Source organism: Leptodactylus fuscus, chromosome 6, assembly GCF_031893055.1.
Source record: "Leptodactylus fuscus isolate aLepFus1 chromosome 6, aLepFus1.hap2, whole genome shotgun sequence".
In the NCBI taxonomy this organism is placed as follows: domain Eukaryota; kingdom Metazoa; phylum Chordata; class Amphibia; order Anura; family Leptodactylidae; genus Leptodactylus; species Leptodactylus fuscus.
This window is the reverse complement of record NC_134270.1, coordinates 90021240-90038486: the sequence shown is the minus strand read 5'-3', so window position 1 is coordinate 90038486 and position 17247 is coordinate 90021240. Positions and strand designations below refer to the sequence as shown.

At 39.0% G+C, this 17247-nt stretch overlaps 1 protein-coding gene across 2 annotated transcripts in view; it reads right to left on the bottom strand.

Annotated features, from left to right (window-relative positions):
- Positions 1 to 2484: 2484 nt before the first annotated feature.
- ARFGEF2 (ARF guanine nucleotide exchange factor 2) overlaps positions 2485 to 17247 on the bottom strand; it is a 145110-nt gene continuing 130347 nt past the window's right edge. For both annotated transcript variants that reach the window (XM_075276751.1, XM_075276752.1), the window contains 3 exons: positions 8797 to 8935; positions 8547 to 8664; positions 2485 to 3797 (listed from right to left, as the gene is read on the bottom strand). In XM_075276751.1, coding sequence (XP_075132852.1) covers positions 3639 to 3797; positions 8547 to 8664; positions 8797 to 8935 — 416 coding nt within the window. In that variant the 3' untranslated portion in view covers positions 2485 to 3638. The remainder of the gene's footprint in view (positions 3798 to 8546; positions 8665 to 8796; positions 8936 to 17247) is intronic.

Here is a 17247-nt window from a genome sequence, read left to right as displayed (position 1 = left end):
CTTCTAAAGTCAGCTGCCACCAGTGAGTAAAATGTCTCTATATTATTGCCTCGGTGATGAACCGGATAGAACCTAGATTTAGGTCTTAAATTTATATGGATAGGAGGTGGCTCCCTAGGTTCACTATTGTTACAAAGAGGTGGTGGCTGTTGTTCCACGGAATTTTCTGGTAAAAGCTAGGCATGTGTTGATTGGGATCTGCTCATATGGACTATAGAAAAATGACGTTTAAGCGGTAAGGTCTAGAAATAAGTCCAATTCATTTGGGCCTTGTGTCGGGCAAAATGACAGACCCTTTGATAGAAGACTTATTTCTGCTCTATTGAGGATGTGTAAAGATAGGTTAAAGATACATCTAGGAGGCTCTTGTTTCTCTTCCTGGTGGGGCTTAACTGATCCATCCCCTCTGGGTTTTTTGTTCCCTCTTGAGCCCCATCTACTTCTCCTCGGTTTGATGGAGAGGGAGTTTGGTCGCTTAGTTTCCTCTTTTGTTGAATGGGAGTGAAGTAATCTATTTTCACCATTAGGGGCTTTTCGCGGACATGGTATGTGGTTAAAGGGTTTAGCTCTACAGGAAGGGCTAAAAAAAGACACTGAGGTGGGTGTATTATCCTGGGTAATGGTAAAATTATTAAATGACGTATTGGCGGTAAGTATATGTTCTTGTTTGGATGTACCTGGTACAGGGCTATTGTTTGTAGAGAGACTCTTCTAGCTCTGTGATGGTTGAAGTGTCGCTGGCATTCTGACACATAGTAGCTTCCAGTAAATGAGTGGGAGAATTGTGGGAGGTGGAGAGAATACTGAAGGTGGGATAGAGAGGTGGACTATTTGGCCTCAGGAAACTTGAATTTGATAACACCTTTAGGGGTGACTTCTGATGAACCAGCCTGGATTTGGGGTTGGAGGCATTTGGTCGGACAATCTATGGATTTGGATTCTAACGAGTCCAATAGAGGTGCGTTGAGAGAAGATTTACTATTTTGTCCTATGGCTGATCTGCGTGGTGGAACTAGATAGGCGCTTACTAGTTTTGGTATAAACTGAAGAAAAAAATCTTTAACCTCTGGGAATTGGCATTTTTGTCAGATTTCCCAGGAGCAGAGACCTTCTTGGTAGGCTCAGTGGAGTACTTGGTTTTGTTCTTGGTTTTCTTGGTGATGTTAATCACAGTGTTCCTGTTAATTATTACTATTGCTATTTTCTTCTTTTGAAATTCAGCATTAACTTACATTTTTATCTCTAACATGGGAAAGAGATGTTGATTCTTATTCATATTATGGTCTGTAAAGTCATCGGTATTTCTCTCATGTTGCAGATATAAATATGGATATAAAACACAGATCTTTTTATTTCAGAAGCCGTGCCACATGAATCACAGGTTCACAGCACTAACAGGTGTGACACATGTAAATGAGATCCTCCCATCAGGACACGCTTCAGGAAGTAGGTCAATGGCCAGGATAAGGGGAATTCACACACAGGAAAGTAGCACTGATTCTGCCACGATAACTCGTGGCAGAATCAGTGCTGATAAAAAGACTCCCATTTACTTCAATGGGTTCAGTTTTCCTCGCGGAACACATTGAAATCAATGGGAGGCTTTTTATGAGCGCTGATTCTGCCGCGAGTTATCGTGGCAGAATCAGCGCCACTTTCCTCCATGTGAATGCCCCCTAAGGCATCACTGTGATGGGGAAGATTACCAGGGTCTCACCTCACTTCTTTGGATATGAAGCCACCAACATACACCATTAAAGCTTTATTGACATCCGATTAATGTAAAATAGATACACGCTTATGGTACAGTTTATCTTACATAGAAAATTTGAGAGATAATTGCATAAATATCAATTCAAAATGTTTACATCCAGAAGAATCATTAAAATCTAAGAAGAATAACTTAAAGTATCACACAGAGAACATCCATTTAAGGGAGGGGGCATATATATATAAATATATATATTTATTTTATTTTAATTTATTTATTTATTTATTTATTTATTTAATCATCAATACACACAGATCCCCAGACACATTGTTATCCTTATTATTACACTTTCTGGGCTGTACAGTGAATGACCCTGACGAAGATAATACTGCACCAATCAACCTCTCTTAACAGCTGTAAGGGAGCGTTCACACTACCGTCGGTGTCCGACAGCTAGTGTCTGCTGCTAATGTCCGTTCAAAATCTTGCGCGGACATTAGCAGCGGACACAAGCTGTGTCCGTGACATTTTGCATTGATTTAAATGGACATCAGGTGCGTTCTTTTACTGTCTGTGGGTGTCCTTAAGTGTCCGTTCACAAAGATGTCGGGTTTTGCTGTCCGCTTGAAAAGTCTGAAAACTTTGGGAACAGATAGTTAAGGACAGACACTGTCTGTAAAAGAACGCACCCGATGTCCATTTAAATCAATGCAAAATGTCACGGACACAGCTAGTGTCCGATGCTAATGTCCGCGCAAGATTTTAAACGGACATTAGCAACGGACACTAGCTGTCGGACACCAACGGTAGTGTGAACGCCCCCAAACAGCACTGGGTGCTTGGCTTGGAGCTATAAGTGTAGTACAGTGGTTTAGGAGCTGACAAAACTTTAGCTACAACCATGTTATTGGGAACACAGCTCTCACCTTTCAGATAGTTTAATAGTATACATACCAGTCTACTTTGAACAAGTCTATGTTCCTAGAAATGCAGCTATGGAACACTAACTATACATAGAAACACCACATTAAGGCTATCTCCATATAGAATTTTGCTAAAAATAGCCACATCCTTCCTGGCATGGTTTTGTTTTTTTATTTTCTCTCCAAAGATACTAAAAGCAGCTGTTACATTAAAGTCAACAGAGACTTTACTATAAACACAGCATTATATGGGGTTGGCTTTATTTCCCCTCAGGCTTCTCTACAGACTTTGAAAAATAGAAAAAGAAAAAAATAAAATTAAATTACAAATTTAGATTAAAGAAAAAAAAAGTACAGTTCATAGTAAAAAAAAAAAAAAGTGTATGTATGTATGTATGTATGTATGTATGTAGAAGCCCTAAAATGTTTTTCATAGCTCCACGAACAGGGAAACGGTTGTAACAGAACAAGACATCTGCATCAAACATTGTAATGACCAAAAGAAATATGGACAAGCAGCTGCACCATGAAAAGTCTGAAGGATTCCAAGACACTGGCAGACAAGTGGGCACAATTATTGCTCTCCGATGTTAGACCTCATAAGCAGCAGGGTCACAAAGTATACAGGATGAATATGAATAATCAACAATAAATCATAATAAATCAATAGAGTGCCTATATATAATTAATCGCAATGTAGGAGGTTATTGGGTGCCATCTGTCAGAATAACTCAGCATAATACAGCCTCTGGGAAAAAAAAGGAACATTAACCCAACAGAAAAGAAGAACAATCCATACAAAGATGAACCTTAAAAAATATTCAGAAGCATTGCACCCAAAGTAGAAAAAATAAAATCTACATTATATTTTGTCATATACTTCTAAAAGTACTGGACCCAGAGTCTGAAGAGGAAACCGCTGAACCATACAGAGCCAGGATAGTAAGAATTGCCTTCCTCCTTCGTGCTGCATACGAATGCTCCCAGACAGTCACATGCAATTATTAACATTGACCACCCAGCTGCTCTTCTGTTATCCAGATCCTGAACACAATCCCAACTCGCAGGAAAAACTTCCTCAGGATAGCACGGAGCTCCGGAATTAAGTCAAACTGAATGATCTCACACAAGTGTGGGTAATACTTTGAGGCGTGAGCCCTGAACTATAGAGAGAAGAAATCACAAATAAGAATACTGCATACATTACCTACTTATATCAAGGGAACTGCAAACTCTACAGTCCACAGCTTATAATAATGCAACAAATTATAAGAGGAACCACTTGCGCTAGGTTCACACCTGTGTTTTGGTCTCCGTTCTGTGCTTTACGTCTTCTGCATGCCAGAAGACGGAAAGCACAGATTGGGTCTGGCCGTGAGCAGCGGTGAGCGTTTTATGGTCTCCGCCGCAAAACCGGATTTTTTAATCTGGACACAGAGTACTGCATGTCCGACTCTGTGTCCGGATTAAAAAAAACCCGATTTTGTGGCAGAGAGCGCCAAACGCTCACCGCCGCTCACGGCCGGACAGCTTTCTCACCCATTCAATTGAATGGGTGAGAGAGACTCCTGCAGGTTTCCGTATCCTGCTCTGTTTTATGCAGGAAACGGAAACCTGCAGAACGGACACCTGGGCGCAGATGTGAACGAGCCCTAACAGCATACAGAAACCAGTAGCAATAGTGTAGACATGAGATGCATGACAGTGTTACAGAAAATCACTCACAAATTATTACATAATTATCCCATGCATCTTCCAATCACAACAGCATTTTTGCTTTTAAATTAGGTCTAAATTAAGTCAATTTTTCATACTGATAGATCATTTAAAGCAGCCTGTGATCTTTGAGGCTGCGATCCACTCCCTGTTCACTACTATAGCTTCCAACGACTAAAAGCTGCCAAAACAGCTGTTCTTTGCAGGGTTCAGGTGTCAGACCCTCAAAAATCACAAATTGGACATCAGTTTGAAAAATTGTTTCAGGGCCAGAAAACCCCTTTAGGCTAAAGCTCCACATTGTAGCTGCTTTTTTGAGCCAAAGTTGTGAGTTGATTGACCAGAAGGGAAAAAGTCCTTTTATATTTTCCATTTCTTTTTTAGTCTCTTGACCTTGCCTCAAAAACCACAGTAAAATCTGCAACAAAAAAAAGCTGCTTTTCTGCATCATGGGCTAAGGCCCCACACAGTGAGTCACTGCCAAACACCGCTGCGGAAAAGACCATAGTTTTTTTAGGCAGCCTTTTTACTGAAAGTCTGCAGAATTTTCTGGACTTTGTCTCTATTATACTTATATGAAAAAACGCTTCAGTTTCTGAAGGTATAATTGACATGCTGTGATTTCTAAAAACGCTATCGTGTTTGAAATCACAGCATTTCAGCTGCAGATTTTTTTCTGCAATATGTGGATGGGATTAGTACCTACTTTGTAGGTACTGTAATACACAGCCTATTTTGTGGAGTGTTTTCACCATGGCCAAAATTCTGTGTATTCTCATTGTGGGGCCCTGGCCTTAAAGAGTTATTCCCCATCTCAATTTCATTCTATCAGCTGTCACTTCTCCATTTCACTTCCTGGTTTCAGTGGCAAATTGATGGCTTAGGCCAGCCACTTAAGACATACAGTGTGTTATTTTCTCTGGATTTAGTATATACAAAGATAAACACTGATTAGAACCCATAAACCCAAAGGACAAGATGTCAGCACTTCAAGTGACTAGAAACATGTTGATTGGCACTCATGTGCATTGGTTTAATTACAAATTGAATTGGGGAGTAAAAGTCTGCTGCGATTGTTTCCCCATTTGGCTGCACTGATTTTCAGCAGCACTACTCTGATTACACAAAACGATGTACTACTGGCAATCCGCATTAATTATTCTGCATAAAAGATGTAACCTTCCAACCAAGGAGTGTGCATTTGTTGATAAAGCGAAAAATGAGCAGTGTCTGGCAATAGAGCAATACCTGACAATTCTCTGCAGAGGAAGTAGCTCTAGGTCCAAAAGTTAGATTTTGGTGTCACAGTTTGATAGGTGCAGTATAGCTTTTTAACATATTAGTGAATAACATCAAAATCCTGCTTGTCTTCTGTATTAGGTTTTTTGGGAGTCCAAGCTCTTGTTGTAGTTGATGTTTGCAGTACATATAGTATATATATACACATTGTCTACACCTTAAGCTATTATTTTAAATGTATTTTGTATATGAATCTGAGATTGAACATGAGTTTTAGACGCAAATAATGCATTTTTTCAAAAAATTATTTGTCACAAAGTTGCATGAAGGTGGATGTGGCTATTGATGACTCATTGAGACATTTTTTATCTTCAGGTTGTCTACTTTCAAAAAAAAAAAAAAAATAGGGTTTAGAGGTTCACTTTTCATGGTGTGTAATCCCTACATTTTATAGGATGATACTTTTTTAACATTTCCAGCTTATAAGCAGATTTTTGTTCCTTCCAGTTCTAGCGATTTTCTGAAGACATATGCATGCAGGTGTAGGCCTTGGTGATACGTATGAACTCTGCACGTTGATCTCTTTATTTTAGGAGGTTTGGTGCATATTATTTTTGTTTGGTTTCCGTTTTTAGCAACTAATATACATTTGCATTTTTTTTTTTTTTTAACATTTACTTTAAATCAAAATTGCATGAAGGTGCCTGTTCGCAAACAGTACCAAGTGGCATTCTGACAATGCTGCAGGTGTCTACTTTAAGAAAATATATAGGTATGGGGGGTTGGATGTTTTTTTTAATATTGCAATTTAGGTTTGATTTGTCCATCTCAAAACTGTGAAAATTTCACTGGCAGCCAGAGGTGCAAAATTTCCAGAGACCCTTGGCAGTGAAAGGGTTAACCCTGCAATCATTTGATTGCAAGTCCCAGGGACTGCAATACAAGTGTATTGCAGTCTATGGGAGATTCTATACATTACTATTGTGGATGGGTATTAGCTCCAGCCGCCATTATCTTTACATACCCGGCATCCGCTGTAATAGTACGCTGGATGTTGGGGGGAGAGAGAGTGTCGCCTTAACAAGCGCCTGGGCTGCAGCATCGCTCCACTACTGCTGCTGCAGAAAGCCAGTGGCAGCAGGAACATGTTGCAATCCCGCTCCTCAACCCCCCTCCCCCGCCCAAACCGTATACCCGATGTATAAGACAACCCCTGACTTTTGAGAAGATTTTCAGAAGTTAAAAAGTCGTCTTATAGGCTGGAAAATACAGTATGTATCTCTAAGGAAACACATCATAACTATAAATTATACACACACACAAATTATAGTTATAATTAGAGATGAGCGAGTAGTACTCGATCGAGTAGGTATTCGAAATACTCGTACTCGATCGAGTACCACTCGCTATTCGAATGGAAAAGTCTGATGCAGAACCAGCATTGATTGTCCGAATGCTATACAGTCGGCCAATCAACGCTGGTTCTTCTCCTACCTTTAGAAGTCTTCTCCGTGCAGCTTCCCCGTGGCGTCTTCCGGCTCTGAATTCACTCTGCAAGGCATCGGGCCTGGGCAGAGCCAACTGCGCATGCCCGCTTGTAGTGCCGACATGCGCAGTCGGCTCTGCCCAGGCCCGATGCCTGGCAGAGTGAATTCAGAGCCGGAAGACGCCGCGGGGACGCTGCACGGAGAAGACTTCTCGGAGGATCCAGCCCGACCCTCACTCACGGACTTGGTAAGTGTAATTTGATCCAACGTTGCCTACCCCTGAAATGAGCATTTTCCCCCCATAGACTATAGGGGGGGAAAGATTCGATTCGAGTAGTCAAATATTGAGGGGCTACTCGAAACGAATATCGAATCTCGAACATTTTACTGTTCACTCATCTCTAGTTATAATGAGTTTCCTTAGAGATGCATATATACCTCCTCTCGCTCATTATTACAATATTCACATATACCTTTCTCTACTTGTTGCTATGATACCTGCCATCGATTTATGTATTTATTTATTGATCTTAATTTTATTACTACTATTTTTTTTCTGGACATCATTACTGATTTTAATGATGTCTTAAAGGGGCTCTATCACTAGAAAAAGTCATTTTTAACTAATCACACCTTTAGAAAGTCTATTTCAGTTTATATTCATATGCTAATTAGACTAGTGCACGATAGATGGTGCACACCTCTCTCTGCTGTTTTCTATGGGAGGTTGCTGCTGATGACTCGCTTCCTGTTTGCTTCACACACATAGAAGATAATGGGAGAGAGGAGGCTGCTGGGAACTTCCTGAGCTGGCTGGAGACTCATTAGCATATGAATAAAAACGGACTTATTCAGACACCACTGAAGCAATCTACATACAAAAGGTAGGTGTGGAATAGACTTTCTAAAGCCTATGCAAGCATGTGATTAGATAAAAATGACTTTTCCCAGTGATAGAGCCCCTTTAAAAGTTAAAAAATGGGGTGATGGCAATATCTATATACATATTTTTAAGTCTCTCTGTATTTCTTATGTATTTAGCCAGATTAAGTCGCATGTTCAGTGTCAAAATGCATTGCTTATATCCCTACATGTGTGACTCCATGTACAACAATGAAAGAACAGTTTTCTTACCACTATTTTTTTTTACCTATTTCTCAGTATTCTCTATACAAAACTAGAACCCACTGGCTCATAAACCAAAACCACATAGAAGCCAAAATAGTTTTTTGGTCGCCAAACTGTATATGCTCTCTATAGTGCCCGTCCCCTTCCCCAAGCATCAAGGGACCCCTCCACACACAGAGTAATGCTCTCCCCAGTGGCACCTCCTACAGTACAATGCTCCATCCATATTTAATGCCACCTACTAGGTAAACAAATTTGGCAAGGTTCATTGGTCAACTGGAGTATAATAATCATGAGAAACATTGGAGTTCTAAGACACAAAGAGTCAAACAAACAGAATACCTTCTCATCATTAACTTTCAGAGTTTTTGTCAGGAGTAACAGCAGTAGATTGGTCCAAGCCTCTCGATGGCTCTCAGAATTTACAGTAATAAAGTAAGCCAGGGCTTCACTACATACACTGTAATGACAAAGAATGAGACATGAGGGAGAGAAAGAAAAATATCCATCCATTATGGCCTCCAGTCAGTTGTGGGTACTTCAACTCTGGCTGAAGATGATGGGACAAATAAGGTTATCAGCACTTGCTTACTTTAGGAGTCGCTGCTCTATGTCCTCCCAAGAGTCTCTGCGTTGCTCATCTGTGTACATGCGAAACAGGATCCGTAAACAACATGCTAGGCTACTGGTCTCTTGCTTCAGAAGGTTGGGCTTGGATTTTCCTTTAAATCCTATTGAAAATAAGTGAATTTTGACTATAATAGTTATTCACAAGTCTCAGCACAGCTGCAGTAAGTTCTAGAGAGACACTCTCAGCTGTAATCTGTAAAATATCATATCTGAATGTGTTAGATCAGGGGTATGGAACGTACGGCTCTCCAGCTGTTGCAAGACTACAACTCCCAGCATGCATACTTGCTCTGCTGTTCTTGGAACTCCCATGGAAGTGAATGGAGCATGTTGGGAGTTGTAGTTTCACAGCAGCTGGAGAGCCAAAGGTTCCCTACCCCTGTGTTAGATTTATTATACCTTGAACTTTGTAGTTTTCTGGAATATAAATCAAAAATTTTTAGGTCCCCATGCAGCAATTTGCTGTATTTATATAAAATAAAAAATAAAAATAAATAAAAAAAAAAAAAGCAAAAAAGAAAAAGGCAGCAGTGGAAGAAACGCATTGCATTTTTTCCACAGTATTTCTGCCAGTATTATACCTTTACAAAAAAAACACCAGCATTTCCATGGGTAAAATTGACACGTGCTGACTTTCAAAAATGCAAGCCCCCCCCCCCCTTTTTTTCTGCAAATGTGTGGATGGGATTAGCCAGAATCCCATCCACTTTGCAGGTAATATAAAATGCAGGCTTTTCTGTATGTTTTCACCTGGGGCCCCCGACCTCAAACTATATGCTGCCTTCGCTACTTTCACTGCTGCCTTATGAGGAAACTTGTATTGGCCCTTAATCACCAATCCAGTGTAATAGGACATGTTTTTCCACAAAATCATAATGTCTTATTGATGTGATATGACAGGGTTACTGTCTTACTGTTTGTGTAATGTCAAGTAACCTATATTACAAAATTGTTTGACCACTGTATAAGCAATGTTACCTCCGATGCCACCCCTGCCACCTCTTGCGTCACCCCTTCTACCTTAGATTGTAAGCTCTTGAGAGCAGGGCCCTCAGTCCCATTGTGTGAAATGACTTTCTTTGTAACATATCTTTCTGTCTGTATTTGAACCCTACAAATTGTACAATGCTGCAGAATATGTTGGCACTATATAAATAAAATGTATTATTATATTTTGGGACAGTAACTGACAATGTCTGTAAAGAACTGCAGAATATGTTGGCGCAATATAAGCATAAGAAGAATAATAATCTGTGTATCTGTTGTGAGTATATGTATGTATGTGTATATGTTCATGTATTAACACTTATTGATTTATTATATTGTGGTGTAATTATAGTTAGTCATTCTTGGACCATCTTTGAGTTAAGTGGTTAAAAGAAAAAAAGTGTTAGTTTACGCTCAGTTATTCCATCATTGCATATCAGGAGTCATACCTTTGTCATGACTCACTATATTAGAGAATAAGAAAGGTCCTTTGTAAAGGGGGTTGTCACACAAAGAATTCTGCTGTCCTGCCAAACACCACCAGTCCCAACCACATTCAGCGGGAGAAAGGTCTTGTAGACTTCACTTTGTGCTACAGCCCCTTTAACTGCTTATAATAGCGCAGCCTAAATGTGCGTTAAGAACACTGCCTCATTTTTCAAAACTGATGTGTCAATCTATATGGCAACAACTTTGCCACAAAACACTTAAACTTTCACAAGTCATTTTAAGATTGTATTTTTGTGACAAATTGTACTTCATGTAAGTGGTAAACATTAAACATTGGTCAATATTTTTGTATAAATAAATATAGTAAATTTGGGAAAGAAAATTGCAATTTTCAAAATGTGAAATGCTCCACTTATCAGACAGTCACACCAACCAAACACATTAAGAGATGATGCCAATTTAAAGAAGAGAAATTGTAGATAATTAGTAATCATCCTTTAACCTCTTGACCCCTTCCCGACATCTGCCATACTAGTACGGCAGATGTCGGGTGTTTAAAGAGGACCTTTCACTATCTGGGGCACATGCAGTTTAACCCCTTAAGGACACAGCCCAAAAGTATGTTAAGGACCAGGCCTATTTTTTCAAAATTGACATGTGTCACTTTAAATGGCATTAACTTTGAGACGCTTTAAATTACACAAGTGATTTTGAGAATGTTTTCTCGTAACACATTATACTTCATGTTAGTGGTAAACACTAATCAATATTTTTGTATTTACTTATTAAAAAAATAGGAAATTTGATGGAAATTTGGAAAAAACTGCAATTTTCAAAATGTGAAATTCTCTGCTTTTAACCATATCACCCAAATACATGAATAAATATTATCTACCATATCTCTGCTTTATATCGGCATCATCTTTTGATTGTATTTTAATTTATTTTGGACGTTACAACGCTTACAAGTGTAACAGCGAATTTCCAGATTTACAAGAAATTTAACTATGTTTGTTTTGTTTGTTTTACACACTTTATTATTTTTTACATTTGTGCTGTAAGCACACTAGAACCAGTGATCAGAGAGGATCGCTGGTTCTATACTAACTATAGACTTGCAATACACGTGTATTGCAGTCTATAGAGGAAGCTAGCTATGCAGATGCATAGACTAGCTTCCTCTCGTCCTGGCATCCAAGGGGTTAACCCTCCCCCCATCGGAGCTCGCTCCGATGGGGGGAGGGATTAAGGAGCAGCGTGTAGCTGTAAATTACAGCTAACACAGACTCCTTATGCAGCCGGCAGCATGCTTTATAGCCGGCCAAACCCCTAGGGTGCCATGATCACTATGGATCAGGGGCACCTTAAGGGTTAAACAGGGGGGGGGGGGGTCGGTGCAATCACCGTCCCTGCTGCTACAGGGGAAGCCTGGCTGTCAGATACAGCTGGCCTCCCATGGAGATCGCACAGGCTCTGCTTCTGAGCCCGTGCGATCTCCATCACGTACATGCACGTGAGAATGCGGGAACTAACCACATTCCCTGACGTACAGGTACGTGATTTAGCGTTAAGAGGTTAATATACTGCTAGAAAGCTGACAGTGCACTGAATTCAGCACACTATCTGCTTTCCCATTTTGTGCCCTCAGTGAAGAACTATTGGTTCCGGTACTATAGTTCTTCACTGTCAGAAGGGCGTATCTGAAGTCAGTCAGGAACGCTCTTCCTCACAGTAGTGCCTATTTCGCTGTACTGTGAGAGCGATGAGGAACGCCTCGCTCACCTCCAGATGGTGAAAGGTCCTCTTTAACTATACAGTTGTATTGCCGTCTATGGGACTTGCAATCAAATGACTGCAGGTTCAAGCCCCCTAGGAACTAATAAAATAGTAAAAAAAAAAAAAAAAAAAAAAAAAAAAAAAAAGCTTTAAAAATATATAATAAAAAAAATGAAATAAGAGTTCTAAATCAACTCCTTTCCCCAGAATACAATGTGGCCTTGCAGCTGTTGCAAAACTACAACTCCCATATATTAAATATTTTACCATTTTTTGCTTCAAAATTTATAAAATACAGATATATATATATATATATATATAATTAAATATTAAAAGTTCAAATCACCCCCCTTTCCCTAGGACACATATAAAAGTACTTAAATACTGTGAAACAAATACACAGTAAGTATCGCTGTGTCTGAAAACACCCGGTCTACAAATCTATAAAAATATAGAACGCTGCAGCGGGAAAAAAGTCAAGTGCCAAACCGCCATTTTTTCACAGTTTTGTCTCTGTTAAAAATTTGAACAAATGATATAAGCAAAAGCAATTCCCCATAATGGCATAACTAAAAAAGTATGCCCCACAAATACATGCATCGCTGTACATGTAAGTATAAAAAAAAATTACGGGTGTCAGAATATAGCTTCTTTAAAAAAAAAAAAAAAAAAAAATAAAAAAAATAAAAAAAAAATAAATAAATATATATATATATATATATATATATATATATATATATATATATATATATATATATATCACACACAGTCCTATGAAAAAGTTTGGGCACCCCTATTAATCTTAATCATTTTTAGTTCTAAATATTTTGGTGTTTATAACAGCCATTTCAGTTTGATATATCTAATAACTGATGGACACAGTAATATTTCAGGATTGAAATGAGGTTTATTGTACTAACAGAAAATGCGCAATATGCATTAAACCAAAATTTGACCGGTGCAAAAGTATGGGCACCTCAACAGAAAAGTGACATTAATATTTAGTAGATCCTCCTTTTGCAAAGATAACAGCCTCTAGTCGCTTCCTGTAGCTTTTAATCAGTTCCTGGATCCTGGATAAAGGTATTTTGGACAAACAATTCAAGTTCAGTTAAGTTAGATGGTCGCCGAGCATGGACAGCCCGCTTCAAATCATCCCACAGATGTTCAATGATATTCAGGTCTGGGGACTGGGATGGCCATTCCAGAACATTGTAATTGTTCCTCTGCATGAATGCCTGAGGATTTGGAGCGGTGTTTTGGATCATTGTCTTGCTGAAATATCCATCCCCGGCGTAACTTCAACTTCGTCACTGATTCTTGAACATTATTCTCAAGAATCTGCTGATACTGAGTGGAATCCATGCGACTCTCAACTTTAACAAGATTCCCGATGCCGGCATTGGCAACACAGCCCCAAAGCATGATGGAACCTCCACCAAATTTTACAGTGGGTAGCATGTGTTTTTCTTGGAATGCTGTTTCTTTTTGGACGCCATGCATAACGCCTTTTTTTTTATAACCAAACAACTCAATTTTTGTTTCCAAAATGAAGCTGCCTTGTCCAAATGTGCTTTTTCATACCTCAGGCAACTCTATTTGTGGCGTACGTGCAGAAACGGCTTCTTTCTCATCACTCTCCCATACAGCTTCTATTTGTGCAAAGTGCGCTGTATAGTTGACCGATGCACAGTGACACCATCTGCAGCAAGATGATGCTGCAGCTCTTTGGAGGTGGTCTGTGGATTGTCCTTGACTGTTCTCACCATTCTTCTTCTCTGCCTTTCTGATATTTTTCTTGGCCTGCCACTTCTGGGCTTAACAAGAACTGTCCCTGTGGTCTTCCATTTCCTTACTATGTTCCTCACAGTGGAAACTGACAGGTTAAATCTCTGAGACAACTTTTTGTATCCTTCCCCTGAACAACTATGTTGAACAATCTTTGTTTTCAGATCATTTGAGAGTTGTTTTGAGTAGCCCATGATGCCACTCTTCAGAGGAGATTCAAATAGGAGATCAACTTGCAATTGGCCACCTTAAATACCTTTTCTTATGATTGGATACATCTGGCTATGAAGTTCAAAGCTCACTGAGGTTACAAAACCAATTTTGTGCTTCAGTAAGTCAGTAAAAAGTAGTTAGGGGAATTCAAATCAATAAAATGATAAGGGTGCCCATACTTTTGCACCGGTCAAATTTTGGTTTAATGCATATTGCGCATTTTCTGTTAGTACAATAAACCTCATTTCAATCCTGAAATATTACTGTGTCCATCAGTTATTAGATATATCAAACTGAAATGGCTGTTGCAAACACCAAAATATTTAGAACAAAAAAATGATTAAGATTAATAGGGGTGCCCAAACTTTTTCATAGGACTGTAAATATATATATATATATATATATATATATATATATATATTTATTATTTTTTTAACAGTTTTTGATTTTTGTTAAGGGGTTTCAATGTAAATAAAACCATATAAAAGTTAGGTATCTCCGGAATCGTACCGAAACATAGAATACAGATGACATGTCATTTTGGCTGCACAGTGAACGCCGTAAAAACAAAGCCCATATGAAAGTCACACAAATGCACTTTTTCTTCAAATCCACCCCATTTTGAATGTTTTTCCAGCTACCCAGCACATTATACAGAACAATTAATGGTAGCATCATGAAGAACAATTTGTTTCACAAAGATTAAGACCTCATATGGCTCTGAGATTGGAAAAATAAAGTTATGGGGTTTGGAAAGAGGGGAGTCAAAAACGAAAAACAAAAAATCGAAATATACTGTCGGCGGGAAGGGGTTAAGGACACAGCCCAAAAGTGCCTTAAGGACCAGGCCTCGTTTTTCAAAACTGATATGTGTCACTTTAAATGGCAAGAACTTTGATACGCTTTAACTTGCACAAGAGATTTTGAGATTTTTTTTTTGTGACACAGTGTACTTAGTTACTTGGTAAACACTAATCAATATTTTTGTATTTATTTATAAAAAAAATTTGGGAAATTTGATGGAAAATTTGGAAGAAAAAAAATTGCAATTTTCAAAATGTGAAATTCTCTGCTTTTCAGACAGATACAAATGACAAATACATGAATAAATATTATCTACCATATCTCTGCTTTATATCGGCATCATCTTTTGATTGTCTTAATTTATTTTGGATGTTAGAAGACATACAAGTTACAGTGATTTTCCAGATTTCCAAGAAAATTCCTTAAAATAATTTTTTAAGGACCACTTCAGTTGTGAAAAGAATTATAAAGGCCTATATAATAGAAAGCTTCCATAAATCACCCCATTTTCAAAATTGCACCCCTCAAATGATTCAAAACGGCATTTGGGATGTTTGTTAACGCTTTAAGCTTTTCAAAAGAATAAAAAGAATATGGAGAATATTCATTTCATTTCATACATAAAATATACAGGTACATATAATACTAATAGTGATCAGCTGGCACAGTGGGGTAGAGGGCCCTTCCCATGAGGGCTTACAATCTATGGGGGAAGGGGGTAGAGACAGAAGGAGAGAGGGAAGACAGTTCAGATGGCGGTGTGGTGATAGTGTTGTTGGAGGTTGTAGGCCTTCCTGAATAGGTGAGTCTTCAGGGCCTTCTTGAATCCTGTGATTGTGGGGATCAGTCTTATGTGTCTTGGTAAGGAGTTCCAGAGTATGGAGGATGCACGTGAGAAATCTTGGAGGCGGTTGTGTGAGGAACGGATGAGGGCAGAGCGGAGTAGGAGGTAGTTGGAGGATCTGAGGTTACTTGTGGGCAGGTAGCGGGAGATTAGTTCAGAGATATATGGAGGGGACAGGTTGTGGATGGCTTTGTATGTTAACGTGTATTGCAGCGTATATCTAGAGAAGCTAAACTCTTTTTAGCAGAGTTTAAAGTACTAATAATAGCCGCAACACCTTCCCTTTGAGGGATTCTTGCGTATAGGCTCTCCACATCTATAGATGTGAGTTTTAAATGGTCTGTCCAAGTAACAATATTAAGTTGAGATAAAAAATAATTTGCAGTAGGGTGGAATGGTTTTAAGTATCGGACGAAGAAACCAATCCAGGTACTGCGAAAGGGGTTCTGTTGCAGACCCGATCCCAGACACTATGGGGCGACCTGGTCAGGTTTTTATGAACTTTAGGCAAAAAATATCAGCATGGCCTTGTTGGGCATTCTACAAATTATTTTTCTGCGGTTTTTTTTTTTTTTTTTTTTTTTTTTTTTTAGTAAGAACTCCACTCTCGACAGAGTTATGTAAAAATGTTCTAATTTTATTGTTGATTGTGGAAATGGGATTGCTTTGTAGAATTTTATACGTTTTATTATCTGACAGTTGTCTTATTGATTCTTTTAAATAATCACCTTTGGTCATAATAACTACGTTGCCCCCTTTATCAGCTTTTTTACAAATTAGGTGCTTTTGCGGTTTTAGCCATTTTAATGCTTTGCAAAAGTGGCAAGACGTCCTAAAACCAAACTGTGCTCCAAAAACCAAAATAAAGCTTCTTCCCTTCTGTGTCTAGCTGTGCCCAAACAGCCGTTTCAATCCACATATGGCATTAAGTACGTTATCTGGGGTACACCAGTGTCATACATGTGGTCATACACTGCCATTTGGGTACACAGCAGGGCGCAGATGTGAAGGAGCGCTATGTGCTTTTGGAGTGCATATTTAGACTGTTGGTTTTTGGACACCATGTCACATTTGCAGATTCCTCTATATTGCCCCTAAAAAAATCGGGTCACTTCTTGGGGAATTCCAGTTTACTGGCACCTCCAGGACTCTGTAAAAACAACATGGTGCCCAGAAAGTCCCGTTAATCTGTACCACAAAAGCTAAAAAGCGCAGTGCTCCTTCCCTTCTGAGCCGTACTGTGTGCTCAAGCAGCAGTTTACACCTACCTATATATTTTTTTGCCCCTCAGGATGGCCCACTTAATAGTTGTAGGAGTGCTGGTCTCTGACAACACAAAGTGGATACAGTGTATTGGGCACCAAAATGGCATATTTCTTTAAAAATTTAAATTTTCATTTTGTACATTAATTTTTGGGAAACATTTTTAGGCTCAAAATGATAATACCCCTTGACACATTCCTTGATGGGTGTAGTTTTTCAAATGGGGTCACATTTGAGGGGTTTCCATTGTATTGATACTTTAGGGGCTCTGCAAATGTGACATGGCAC